This window comes from Amphiura filiformis, chromosome 5 (assembly GCF_039555335.1).
Source record: "Amphiura filiformis chromosome 5, Afil_fr2py, whole genome shotgun sequence".
NCBI lineage: Eukaryota > Metazoa > Echinodermata > Ophiuroidea > Amphilepidida > Amphiuridae > Amphiura > Amphiura filiformis.
Window position 1 is genome coordinate 67588331 of NC_092632.1, and position 14830 is coordinate 67603160.

General features: G+C 39.0%; 1 protein-coding gene across 1 annotated transcript in view; it reads left to right on the forward strand.

The window, feature by feature from the left end:
* Positions 1-14830, forward strand: part of LOC140152351 (lysosomal-trafficking regulator-like) — a 134999-nt gene that overhangs the window by 50592 nt on the left and 69577 nt on the right. The window contains 1 exon segment of the mRNA XM_072174655.1: positions 11522-14562. Within this exon segment, the coding sequence (XP_072030756.1) occupies positions 11522-14562 (3041 nt within the window).

A 14830-nucleotide genomic window follows, 5' to 3' on the forward strand; every position in this document is an offset into this window, starting at 1 on the left:
GTATTACAGGTATACAAATGTGGCTGTGTTTCCTGTATACATGATATTATCTGTGTGGTCACTGTGGTTTAGTTTGATCAGTTAGGAAACTAACTTCCGCTTGGATTTCTATCCTTGTTTCAAGAAGGAAAACCTGGATGTCATAACGTTTGGATCACAAAATGTGTTTTCTACAGTATAGTATTAACACTTGGAGGAGCAATGATTTGTGACTTCACTGAAAAGGTAATAGATCCCAGCAACACAAACATTGCTTAACCCCATGAGAACTACCTGCGGATTGGCAAAAAAGAAGTTTTCATTATCAATTGGACCAATCAGCAACATTGTTACTCGAATAATTTCACCACACAAAAAAATTGGGGTGAATTATTTGCAAAGCTCCATTCTGATTGGTGCACCTAGGTTTCATTATCATTGAGGTATAGGACTTTTTATTTTTTCGGAGAAGAGCAGGTAGGGTAACTACTTGATTATATTTCTACATGTTCATACTACATACTCCGAAAATTTTAGAAAATTCGCACGAGTCCGTTTTTTTAAAATCACATTTTTGTTCCTAAAATGGGGGTTATAGCGCCCTCAACGGGCACTCTTCCCATAGGGCTACATGTAAAGACCAGTTATAGACAAATGGCCCTAAAATAAAACGGACTCGTGCGAATTTCCTCAAATTTTGCATATGATGTAGATTTAACATCTGGAATGTAATGCAAGTGATGTTGTTGCTGCTCTTCTAAATTCATTTTTAAAATGTCCGCCCCAGACCAAGGTGGGTGATTAAAGTGAAGATATAATGTAATTGACCAATCAGAGGCAATGTTAGATTGGCAGGTAGTGCTCAGGGGGTTAAACATGTAAATCAACAATATGAGATATGTGCTCGCAGAGAATTGGCGGTTCACCCGGGGTGGTTTGTTTGAAATGAAATGAACCTGAAGTGCCACGATCCAATGTGAGCGAGCGCAGCGTGTATAGGGGTAGGAGCCAATTTTATAGGCCCTTTATATTTTATAGGTCCATGGCAAAGACCCGGCGGGGGTGCAGAGCCCCCGGACACCTTTTGATTTTAGCTTTCTGGAAGGCCCTGGGACGGCTGTCCAGGCAAGTTTTCCAATATAAACGGTCATAACTATACTTCAACATGTCTCCAATAAATCATAAGGAGGGTATAATATTATACTGGTTTTTTGTTGTTGTAAATTTGTTATTATTATTATTAAAAGTGAGGTTGCGCACCACTTGGAGCCCCGCTGCAACGTAAAGTGTTGAAAACTAGAAGGCTGTAAATCAGTCCAATGAATTCGAAGTCGATGTCTAATTTTCATCTTTATTGTTGTCTTCACAATGAAGAGAAAAACTTACCCCACAAAATTGGCTTCAACATAGCGGAACATAAAGGATCTATTCTTGGCTGCAACAGGTGATCACCAGGTAAACTGGCATTACTGATGAGCAGTGGCAAAACATTCTCATCTATTAGTGCACAGTTCTTTAACCCCAATACATATGTGCATTCATTGAATGACCTTTGACAATTTGGGTACAAAAACTCATCCTCTGCAACTTGATTTCAAATTTTGCAATATGATTGTTTAATTGAGGTTATTGGACTATGCCATTGGGATGATATGAGGCCATTGTGGTCCATAGTGAAACTTCTCATTTTCTGCTTTTGTTTTAATTTCCGTACAAATTTCGAGGGTAATTACATATCATACGGCGTTCATAATGATGATAGCTCACTGACAGGAAATGTATACAGGTTGTTTTTTGTTTTTTACGCTGATTTCAAACATGCAAAAACATATACCCACTGACTCTCTAGATGTTGCTGGTGTGGCAGATGCTGCTGCTACTGTTACTTAAACTGTTCCTCATCTTCAATCTTCAATGGTGAATCCTTTTGCAGCTTTATAAGCTATATACTAGGATGGTGCAGAGGTGACGTCAACAGGTGAAGTGCAGAAAGGTGAAGGTGAAGAAAAAGTAATGACCATACCAAACGAAGAACTTGGGGTGCCGGATAAAAACATACTTGCAATGGTGAATTAGAGGAGTCACGGAGCCAACAGGTAGCTTCATCCTTCTCACAGCTGGTAGGGCAGCTTCCTTGAAAGTGGCTAAAGATGGTGCTGATACTGTTGCTGGTGATAGTTGGTTCCACAATCATCATGGATAATGTCAACTACATGGGATTCTTATAGTACTACTTCTACCAGTACTGCAACAACAACTATTGCAACAGAAATAATTCATAATGGATCAGTTGCGAAAAGGAAGCGTAAATAAAGGCCATCCTGTACGACTTCGAATAGCTGTATTAGGGGCATGTGGTGTAGGCAAAACAGCTTTGATAATGCGTCTTCTTGGTAGACCATTTCCTTGCAAGTACAAACCGACCATTGAAGACCTGTACATCAAGCCAATCAACGTTGGGACTAAAGAAGGGGCAGTTCTGGAATTTCTGGATGCCACCGGCTCTTACGACTTTCCCGCCATGCGCCGACTGGCCATCGAGACGTCACACGCATTTATCATAGTACATTCGGTGGACAAATTGGACACTTTAACATCAGAAATTTCTCGTTTTTATCACTTGGTCACGAAATATAGACGAGAAGTCGGGAAAGATATTTTGGTGGTTATGGTTCTTAATAAGGTTGATTTGCAGTTGGAGGAGAAAACACATGTTGATAGTTTACCGGATGTGCCACTGATAACGACTTCTGCCAAAGAAAATGTTGGTATCAATGATGTCATGCACCATGTGATGAGGATGGGTAATTTTGGCAAATACACTATTGAAGAGAAAGATGCGAGCTTGAGGAGCCGATTCCTGGCCAAATTAGTACCAAAACATTCACCCCCTGGAAGCCCCCGTAATAAACGGAACAAAATGAAAGCAGAGTAAAATAATTTTACACAACAGATGTGCAGCTATGAAGCAAACTAAAGCAATACCAACTACAGGCTAAGGAATTCGACATGGATCTGTGTGGATCAATTGGCTCAAAGATTCTCTTGTGTGTAAAGTGTCTACCGTATTTCCTCGAATAAACGCCCGGGGGGGGGTGTTGCATTTTCCAAACAGGGGTGTTTATTAGAGGTCATTTTTAGCACGACAATTCCCTTTAAAATCATTAGGTAAGCTTAAAAGTCACGCTAAAATGACGAACTATGGACAAGAAACACTGACTTTTGGTTCACTTCCGGGTTTCCGATGCAGATTTTCGCCAATTATTGCTGCTATTATCGACCATGTGAGCAACTTGATAAGCTTACTACACAAGATAGCATAGAAATATCTGCATTTTTGAAACCTCTTGGTTGAAAAAAGTGGTGGGAGGCATTTATTTGAGGGGGGAGCAACTATTCAAGGAAATACGGTAATTTACTTCAATCATTAATATATTGTACATTCATAACCTCATTAATAAACGCGATGCATGCGATCCAATCATATTTTATTATTTGTGAAGACGTTAGACTTCTCTGTAGTCCACTTGCCCATTTTGCATACTCTGGCTATTACATAAGCATAAAACTCTGATTTATATTGATTTGTGTGCAACTGATAGATTTTCACATCTGTATCTGATCTTTTCAGTCACCGCACTCCCTCTGTTTGTTAGCTTCCCAAGTGGACTACTGACTTTGCCTTGCGGTTAAGATTTTTAATACGGGACTCTATGGAGAGTAATTAACTTTGCATCGGTAATATATCGGGCATTGTGAAAAATAAACATTTTGCTTTGGACCTCGGAATATCCTGGGGGCTACGCCCTTCGGGATATTCCTCGGTTCCAAAGGCAAAATGTTTAGATTTTTCACAATGACCTCCAAATAACCGATGCGCAGTTATTAACCTCTAAATAATACTGATTTGAAGATCATTATCTTTGAAGATCATGATCAATATAGTAAATTATTGTAAACCTTTGACAAGGGCGAACTTCTGCAATGTTGACAAGGCACAATTCACAACATGTACTATGCATATGATATGACTGTAAATATACAAAAGAAGGATTTGTTGTAGAATTCTACCCCATTTTTGCTTGTTTTGGGCAATTTTTTCAAAATGTGACCCCATGTTTTAAGGAGCTTCAAAATCCCACACATGTGTCTGAAAGATTTGTTGCAAAAAACTGACCCATTTGGACAGCACATCCTCATACTTCCAACACGGAAGGTACAGGGATCTATCCTTTTGATAGGGATAGGTAGTCACTTGTGTTCAGTTTACCAGAAGGCATTCTTTTGTTGTTGACTCAAGTAATTATTTACTTCAATGATTTAAATGCACAACAGCAGAAAGATTATCCCCCCCCCCAACTAAACTGTTTTAGATGGCTACAGTCTATTTTGCATAACAGAATGTGCATAAAACTGCATAAACGTGCATACCAAAATGCCAAAGATTCTCAGGCTAAAATGAGTAAAATTATGTAGAGCTCCCAAGATTGAGGAGTTGCACTGCATTTTTATGCCTATACTTCCAAATTCACATCATAATTATCCATGACGCATCATCAGGCCTACCGATCTTGAATTAGCCATATATTCTTGACCTGTGATGTCACAGTGGTAGAAGTGGTATATTCAAGATAATTCAGTTGACCACCACTTTAAAATCTGTGAATGTCTCAAAATGGAAAACTCTTTTGTGTGGACCTGCAAGTGCAAAAGATTGTGTTCTGACATGATGAGGTTGAGGCCTGCCCTGTGGCTAAACTGGCATGCTGTAGTAGGGCAAAATGTAACCTGGTTTACAGTGTAAGCACAAGGTACATGTAGAGTGTGTTCATACTGATGAGCACCTCACAATACTGCACTTTTTATTCCCTTGCATTTTAAATCCTCACACCAATAGCAATACATGTCGTTTCTCCGGGTGTTTCTCCTGCACAGCAAATGCAGGGTAACAATCACTACTCATGTAATAAGTGAGGAGAGGGAAGTCCAGAAAATATTTTATGCGGAATTGTAGCAAGTGACTTCTTGTGTCACCCACTAAATTTTCACCCAAACTGTTTCTTACTGTGAATGTCAATGTATATTCAGGCTTTGAATTTTAAGGTGAGCGAGTGCAACGCTCGCGGATGGCTCACCTTAAGTTGTTCGTCCGAGTGTGATTTATAGCTCACCTTGTAAACTCTGCCAGAGCCTTAGCTTCTTCACAAGTGCGGTTTATAGCACACCTGATTGCTCACCTTGTCATTTCAAGGAGTGCTATTAATTGCACGCCTAGTATTTTCAAAACTCAATGCCTGTATATTCACCACTTAAACCACCTGGTTGGCGGTTAACGGGGGGTATGGGGTACTCATGTTTGGTTTGAGTAGGGGGTGTGCCACTGAGAATTTGAAAGTGCACCCATTATTATACTAATTTTGGACCCAAACTTGCATTTGCTGTTAACCCTTCACCCGATCTGTTTCTACCTGGGCCGTTATCGCATATTCCTTGCATCACCCCAACACATTCACCTGATGATAGCAAGCCAGAGATGGAGAGCTTTTGTGAATTGATTTGGAACTTAAACTAACCAAGAAGGGCAACTGTTTATTTTTCACACATAAATGGGGACAAATTCTAATTTGGTCCAAATATGGAGAAAATGACAAAATTGCTGTCAGTGAGTGAGTCACCCAGATGAAGATGCACATTGAAGCAGTTTGGCTACTTTAGCCTATTTCCTACATCAGGCAGAACAGAGTATAGTTGGATCCCGGAGTTGGATTTTGCTTGAATTTGAATATGTGAAAATTCAGAGCGATTGAATGTTATCCGAGGTCAAGTTGACTTGCTTACAAGCTCTTATGTAAACTTTTCCCAGGGGAAATGTATTAAGCCCTCCATGCAGACTTGAATCAACAGTATTGAACCTGCAATATCAATAAAGGCAGGTCAGTATATTGTGGTACATTCCCCTAAAAATCCTAATAAGAAAAATAAAGCAACACTTGTCAGTGCAATTCTTTTTAATCTGAATAAAAATACCTTTAAAGGAATGGGGCGCCCAATGTGAGCTTGGACGTGATATGGTGAATTCCATGGTGTGTAGAATGGTATTATAATGATTTTTCTAGGGACGAGTAGAAGATGATCAAATACAAGAGAAAACACCATGGGGGTAAAATTGCACAATTTTTAATGTGCACTGCGCACTGGCCCATCAACTACCAAAATTCATCTTCATTTTGCCCAGGGGGAGGGGAGTACTCCCATACAAAACGGGCATACGGGGATGTGCCGCTCCAATGGGTTGCTCTCTTGCAAAAAATCCTTAGACATTGGTCCCTATTTTTGTGCTGGAAAATCCTTAGAAATGGGTCCGTTTTTGACATAAACCCCTTTTCCACAAGCAATACATGTAAATCTTGATCTTATCAGTTAAAATGGGTCTATATTTCAAAAGAAATCCTTAGACATGGGTCTATATTTTGAGAAAATCCTTAGAAAGCGAGTCTGGATCCTCCCCCACACACACACACTGTTTACTATCAGATAAAAGTGTTGTAATTCTGATATTTGCCAGATTTGTGATGAATACTGAGCCAACCTGGTTGATATTGTTGCCTGGGAGACTTGATATAAACTTGGATAACTCAAGGATGGGTCATGACTGATGGAGATGATACTGTTCCAATAGTTCAAGTTCATAGGGAGTGAAGGATTACTAGTTGATTCTTGATAAAAAATTCTTTAAAGGAACATTCAGAGATCTGTCAGTCACCAACTACACTATTTCCATACCACAGTGGCCTCATCCTATAAATGGCATAGTTCAATAACCTCAATTAAACAACTATAGAGCAAAATTTGACCTCAAGTTGCAGAATATGAGTTTTTGTACCCAAATTGTCAAAGGTCATTCAATGAATGTACAAATGTATTGGGGTTAAAGAAATGTGCCCTGATAGATGAGCGCAAGCCTGGAAAGAAGCAGGCGCTGAGCGATTTTTACCCTACGGTTTCTGAGTTTTAACGCCTGGATCCAACCAAAATTACACGCCCAGGCGCCAGAGAAAATCTGTATTTTGCGCCCGGTATCAGTGCTCAGAAATGGCCCAGTAAAACTTTGTCAGGCATGTTCATTTCCGCTCAAAATATTGGCCATTTCCAATGTATTTTCAAGAAAATGCAATGCCAAATCTTATCTTTTACCTAATATTTCACCAATTTAACTTGATATTTGCCTTCAGGGCTCATAATTTTGGCAGTATTTTGCCTTGTTTTCAGGTTAGGTGATCACCACGATCGCTAAACATGAAGGCGGCCATCTTGAATTTTAGCGACATTGTTTCTAGATATTTAAAATTTTCCTAAAATCACGAAATAAAAGGCCAAATTGAATAAAATAAATGAATAAAAAAAATAATAATAATAATAAAAAATAACATAAAAAAATAAAATAAAAAATTAAAAAAAATAAAAAAATAAAAATAAAAAATAATAAAATAAGACTCAACTGGTCTGTTCAGATATAATAACATTCATTGTATAACTTGTTATTTGTTAACTTGTGACAATAATTAATAATATAATAAGTTAAATAACAAATAACATGGATCTAAAAGTCTCAGGTGAGCATCGAAAGCTATAGAAATAACAAAAATAAGCATTTTGATACTTTAAGAAAAATGACTCCTGGCTCTTTAAAAATGGCTCCTGGTTCACTAGAAAATTACAGGACCAGGAGCCGCTTTTCCAAATGTTTGGCTCCTGGTTCAGACCGACTTATTTCCAGGCCTGGATGAGCGTGTTGTGGATCCTAGTGTATTGTAGTGAAACCCTAAATGAGCTATATGTATCCTACTTCAATAGATATGCCTTGCATATCATAATCTGTCTTTGTTTACTTAACATGGACTGTCTTTTGGAATTTGCAGGAGAGCATTAAATAGCTCTTCTGGAGCATTAAATGGCTCTTCTGGAGCCTTCAAGGAGCGCTGTTTAGAGCATTTACATAGAATGTAAGAGAATGGTCAACTAAGGAGAGCTAAAAAACACCCTCCTAGATCAGATTTAAGGAGAGCAGTAGAGAGCAATTGCTCTCGCTCTCCTCAAAAGCTAGTCCCTGTTACTACTAATGTTACAATTATTTGATAGAAGAACATTTTATCCAAACAGTTTATACACTTCACAGAGCTGCCAACTCTCCCTCTTTTTGCAGGAGACTCCCTACTTTTAAACCTTCAGAACCCTTAATTTTTGGTCATCTCCCTGATAAGGAAATGGTTTCATCCATTAAGATGTACACATTTTGACAAATCTCCCTGATTGCAACAGGAAATCTCCCTTTTTCAAGATTCAAATGTTGGCAGCTCTGGCAGCACATCACATCAAAGCTCCCATTTGGCACCCCATTCCTTTTTAAAGGAATTTTTTCATGTCAAGAGAGATAATCTTAATTCTTCTCTATATACGCACATGCATAAAGAATTCCATGCAAATACAATAGGGGATGCTCAATTGGGGATGCTATCTCAAAACAAACATAACCTTTCAGTTTTCTTTCTTTTGTCAAAATTTATTATTATTTTACCGATTTATCAACCGTTTTAAGCAATGTCAGAAATCTAACTCTAAGTACAAAACAGTGACAGCTCAATTTCTTAAGGGGCGCAGCGGTACAGGCTGACTTGGAATCGGTGGATTGCGAGTTTGAGCCACGGCGGTGCCATCGTGTTGTGCTCTTGGGCATGATGCTTTACCTTACTTGCCTCTCTCTACCCAGGGGTGAAATGGGGAGCTGTTATGAATATTGTCCATTGAGCGCCGCCCAAAGGTACATGTATGAGCATGCTTTGGGCATTGTATGGCAGCTGACATATTCTAAACGACAGCAGAATAAATGTAAAGCGCTTTGGTACATGTGCACATGTGAAAGGGGCTGTATAAACACCAACATTTATTTATTTATTTATTTATAGTACCAGCATTTTGGGCAACACTCATAATTACAAACCATTAATAACATATGACTTCTTGGAAAAAATCAAATTAATAGTTTTGTTTGTAGTGTTAGAATTTGGGAACATAGCCAAGTCAGATGTCTATTTTCTTGTCACATGATTCTTGCATAATTATCCTGTATGTCACTTATTTCCATAATCATATATAATAGGGATGGAAAGTCAATGGGCTATTCCAGTTGAAATCCACACTACCCCTGTGGAAGATTTTGGAAATATCTTCCACAGGGGGAGTATGTTTTTCAAATGTAATTGATCTGAATTAATCAGGCATATAATGGTGGAAAGGAATTCAAGTGCAGTATGAACCTAGTATGTGGGTAATATTGAAAATGTAAGTATATCCTAATCTTGTTGTCTTGCTGATTCTAGAACTGTTGGATATTCTGATTTTGAGGTAAAATTACCTGTACAATAATGAAAATCAGGTCCTAATATTTATGGGCTGTGCAATAATTATGAGTCCTGGGGAGGGTAAATTTGGGGGAGAGGGGCAAGCAATTTTTGGCATGCTGAAAGTTGGAGCAACCAATTTTTGGCACACATTTAGCTGATTTGTATATTTTACCTACATTTCCATCAATCCACTATGCAACTTAATCACAAAGACCGATCAACTTCATTATTATGTCTTCAGAATCTTGCATCCTATACCTTTGTACATAACCCAGCTGTCTGATTAATTTGTGTATCGGTCACCTGGAGCTACAGGGTTTTTTCATATCTGTAGCCTCTTAGAGTGCATAGTTCATATACTTTATATGTAAAAGTCTCTGTTGGTGTGATTTTTTTGTTGTTTATGTGACAAGCCATGGTCAAAAATCACTTTTTTGACCAAAAATCACATTTTTGACCAAAAATCACATTTTGACCAAAAATCACATTTTGACCAAAAATCACATTTTGACCAAAAATCACATTTTGACCAAAAATCACATTTTTGACCAAAAATCACATTTTGACCAAAAATCACATTTTGAAAAAATAAATTTTGACCAAAAAACACATCTTTAACCAAAAATCACGTCAAAAATCATTTTTGACCAATAATCGCATTTTTGACCAATAATCACATTTTTGACCAAAAATCATGTTTTTGACCAAAAAAAGATTCTGAAGACATAATAATGATAAAATTGACGGATAATTTAGCATGATACCTGAATTTATCAGTCTCGCTAGAGTTTTCAAATATCACGCTCGACTTCGTCTCGCATGATATTTGAAAACTCTAGCTCGACCGATAAATTCAGGTATCACACTCAATCCGTCCAATTTTATATCAAACTTGGTATGGGGATTGGATATGGTGCCCTGATGTGCTGTATAGTTTTGTGTCATATTATTTGCATATTTATGAATATTAATGGGCTGATTTGAATATTTTGCCTACATTTTCATAAATCCACTGCGCAGCTTAATCACAATAACCGATCAACTTCATTATTATGTTTTCAGGGTTATTAGGAGTTAAGAAAACCTAATAATGATAATATTGGATGGCTTATTTCGCATTATACCATAACATATCGGATTCGTCATACAAATATCGAACTCGCTGTTGGCTTGTCCGATGGCTTGTCCGATATTTTTATGACTCATCCGATATGTTATGGTATCATGCTCAGCCATCCAATATTATATCAAACTTGGTATTGTGATAGTGTATGGTGGGCTGATGTGCTGTATACTTTTGTGTCTTATTTTCATAATTATGAGTATTAATGTTATTTACACACCTTTATGTGAGGGCCACCTTTATTACAAACCGGATAATTCTAGTTAACAATGTGTTGTATGGGGCTTGAATATGCATATCCAGAATTAATCAGCATAGCAGACTCTCTAACTGTGCCAAATTTGGTGCTTTTCCTCAAGAATGCCCAATCATTTCATTATACAGCATGACTAGGATAGCCATAATGTGATATCAAGAAACTAGTACACGTCGTTTTTCGATCATTGTATTAAATGTTGGTTATGTAAACTATTTTCATGGTAAGTTCATACATAAGGAAATGTAATTTGTCCCAAGTTATTAGTTTTATGTCAAATAGTTGCCTCTGGAGTATTGACTGAAATATATTTAAAACTTGATATATTGAGATGAGTGACTATTTTTTTTTTGATACAAATTGCATGATTTATGTGCATATGCTGGGAATTTCATGTTGTGATGTTGTGCATTCAAGCATGTTCCCCAAGGTATGTTCAAGGTCAGTTTCCCGGGCTGTTGGTTCAATGACCACCGAGAAAGGAACTTGCTAATAAAATAGTTTATATCAAGACTGAACAACACACAAAATCATTACATATGAACATTCTCTGAATTTATTTATGCAGGGAAGTGAGAGTAGCTTCCCAGATTTATGTAAGTGTACTATAGTTGACTTTAGGTATAGCAGCATTGTACACTGGTGTCAAAAGTTTAAGGATGGCAAATCATATTAGATCAAAGCATGATAATGTAATGTTGGTTTGTTGTGACTTTACACATTTAACACATTCCACTTTCCTGTTTCTTTTCTTGCCACCAGATCATAAAGTAATAATCCCAACATTGGAATCCTGCTTGCAGATGAAGAACAACTTGAGACGCTGCTCAACCGTTCCTGGCTTGTTTAAAAGATCATCCAGTATGGAAAAGAAACCACAAAGGTCATCATTGAGTGGACTTGCGCATAGGTCATACCGTAGCAGGAAAGCTTCTTCAGGCCGAGGGAAGAAAAAACACGACACCACAGACTCTGACAACGATGACGGGCTAAGAAATAGGCACAGTGGATTATTACATTCCCCTTCTGTGCAATTTGTATACAGTGGACAGACGATGCCTCAGAAATGGCAGGATAACCAGCCTGTTGTCCAGTGGCCAATCCAGATTGATACAGATCAACAGAAAGTAGACTTGCAGCAGACGGACACGTTGGATCTATGTCTTGTCTTGCTGTCGTTGCTGGAGAGACTGTGCTCCAGTGAAGTGATGCATTCCACGCACAGAAATTCCTTGTCGTTATTTCTTGCACCGCAGCTTACGCAACTCTTAACAGTGCTAGATAAGTTTCCTGCAGAAATGTTGCAGGATGGGAAAGTGGCGCAAACTTCGTTTGGTAAAGGGTGGTCCAGTGATAATGTTGCATTGTTGCAGAGACTGGTAATACGTGTAGTACTGAAACTGTGTTTTTACAGTTGTACGCAGCATCAAGAAGCGTCTAAAATGGCATCAACAGGGATCCTGTTTACCCTGATGCAGATTGCAAGAAACATGCACAAAAGATTAAGCTCTTTCAAACCACCTCGCAGTACTTACGACAAAGCTGAAGAGGGCGATGAAGAATGCCAGATGGCTGACTCACAAGAAGGGGAAGGTGATGCTAAAGACACAAATGAAGATACAAATGCCAATATCTTAGAAAGCAAAGAAGCATCACCTGAAAGAACAGACTTCTTGATACCAATCAAACCTCTTACACCAGCTCAGCAATATCACTTGGACATTGATCCACAATGTATTTGTGAGATTGTACATGGAGTCATTTTACTCCTAACATCAATAATGCACAGCTGTAGTGATAACCAAACAGTTGTAACCCATGCATTGTCATTGTTGAATGAATTCACCGCAAGTGGCGGATACAACCTGATGTCTGCACTGTTACTAGATTTGGATTATGAGCTCTCCGCAGGTGTACCAGATGGACAGAAAGTCAAGAGATTAAAAGACCGGATCTTTTTTCTGCTGTCCAGTTTGTCAAAACTAATAACAGCGACAAAGAAAGCAAAGTTAGAATATGTTCACAAGTTTCAATGTCTGAAAAGAACTCATCATACTTGTGATTACACTCACAGAATGCACCATCATCACAGCCTGCTTGGAATGGCCCACAATGTGTATGTCGATGAAAAGCACCAAATGCCTTCATCAGAACCTTCAAGTCCTGCAAGTCCTGCTGAAGGTCTGATAAGAGCTAACCGGGGGAAATGCTGCATAGCAGAACCGATAGATTTGATGTTAGATCTTATTCAAGAGGTTCAGTGTCGTTTCACCATAATTATGTTGCTCTACTCTCTAGAACCAGCTGGAATATGCTGTTGCATGACGCCAAAACATGTCATAACTCCTCTCTTGCAAAGTATCGAGCAGCGACCAGCTGCAGTTAGAACGTTGCTGCTGAACATCCTAGCCAAATTTGTGCTACAACAATTGGGGGGAGGAGGAGGAAGAGAGAATCATGAAAACACATCAGGTGGATCATGCGAAGAATGCCTAGCCAGAGACGGGTCATCTCGTCCGGTGTCCCCACAGAGTGTACCTATGTCGCCACCACCTGCCGCTCATGTGGCTGTGGAGCATTATCCGTCAAGTGACTCGGCAATAGGTAGCGATGGTAGTCTACAAGATGGTGACGAGCTGTCCACAAGGTGGCAGATATTCACCAGATACAACTCACTGTTGGCGAACAAAGATGACGGTCTTAGTGTTCAAATTGCTAAGCATCTATTACACCTAGTGAAACATGGCAATATTGTAATCAAGCAGGAATTATACCTACGAGTCTTCTTACCATGTTTTGAGTCCACAACCCCTTCTGGAGACTCCCATTCTGGTTGCATGAAATCACCAAGTAGGATAACTTCACCAGTTGTGTTAGAGTACTGCTTCTGCGCTTTGCCACCTATGTTAACAACAGCTTCTGCTCAGAACCTATTCCTAATCCAAGGTGGTTTAACTCAGCTTCTTCATCTACTTAGTCTTGATGTCACTCGTATGCATGTCTTACGAGTCTTTGAGGTGCTCATTCTATCCGAGGAAGGCAAAGTGTCATATGATTGTAAATTAAGAGAAAGAACTTCCACAACAGACAGTGGCTTAAGCGGCTCTACACAAAGCTTAGCCAAGAGCACTGACACCATAGGAGAGAGTGCCGTTATCGATGCTTTTGTGGAAATTGTCCTCAAAGTCATTCCTTGTGATTTAGATACAAGTGTTGAACAGAATGTGATTGATACTACACCAGAACCGAACTCAAGTGTTCATGACTCGAGTGAATTATTTGAGTCGTATGAATTTGTCCAGACACCAGTCAACATAAGTGGCGGGTCTTATATCGAGACTGGTAGCAAAGCGCTCTCAGAAAGTCTCAGCTCGGTTGCATTTAGCCCTTCATCTGCTACGCCTACTTCATTCACAAGAGTATTTAATCCACAGGAACACGGTTCAGATTTGGTTGGTGTTTTAAGCGAAGACAAACTTGAGATGGCTGCCGATGTCTGGAGAACTTGTAGTGTGCTATTCTGTCATAGTCAAACATTCCAGGATTGTTTCTTTCAACACGATGGGGACGTCTTAGCGAGGAAGCTTTTAAAGGATGCATTGCAAGGTTTGAATGATATATCAAAGGATTGCACTAACTTAGATGTGACTTGGTCGCCTCTCAATGAGCGTCGCATTAGGAGGGCGTCAGTGATACCTGCGCCGGAGACTAAGTTAGAGTTGATGCTGGACATCGTAGGTTCATTGATGAGAGTCAACTTGGCTGTTGCCGGATTTGGAAGGAATCCTGGTGGTGAAAGTATGGTAAGTAAATGACATCATTGGGCAGGACAAACCTATGTGTTATTGGCCCCTGAACATGTTTAAAGCAATACCTCCTATGTAACCTGTTGGCAGTTTTGTTTTAAACATGTTCAGGGGCCACAAGCACTAGGCTTTTCCTGCCTAACGAGGATGAGCACTTTTTGTTACGTGAATGTATAATGAAGTCATTTATATTGGGATTGATTGTGTTGAGCATAGTACAATGTCTACTTTAAACTCACTATAATGCACATTTTGTGGGCACAAT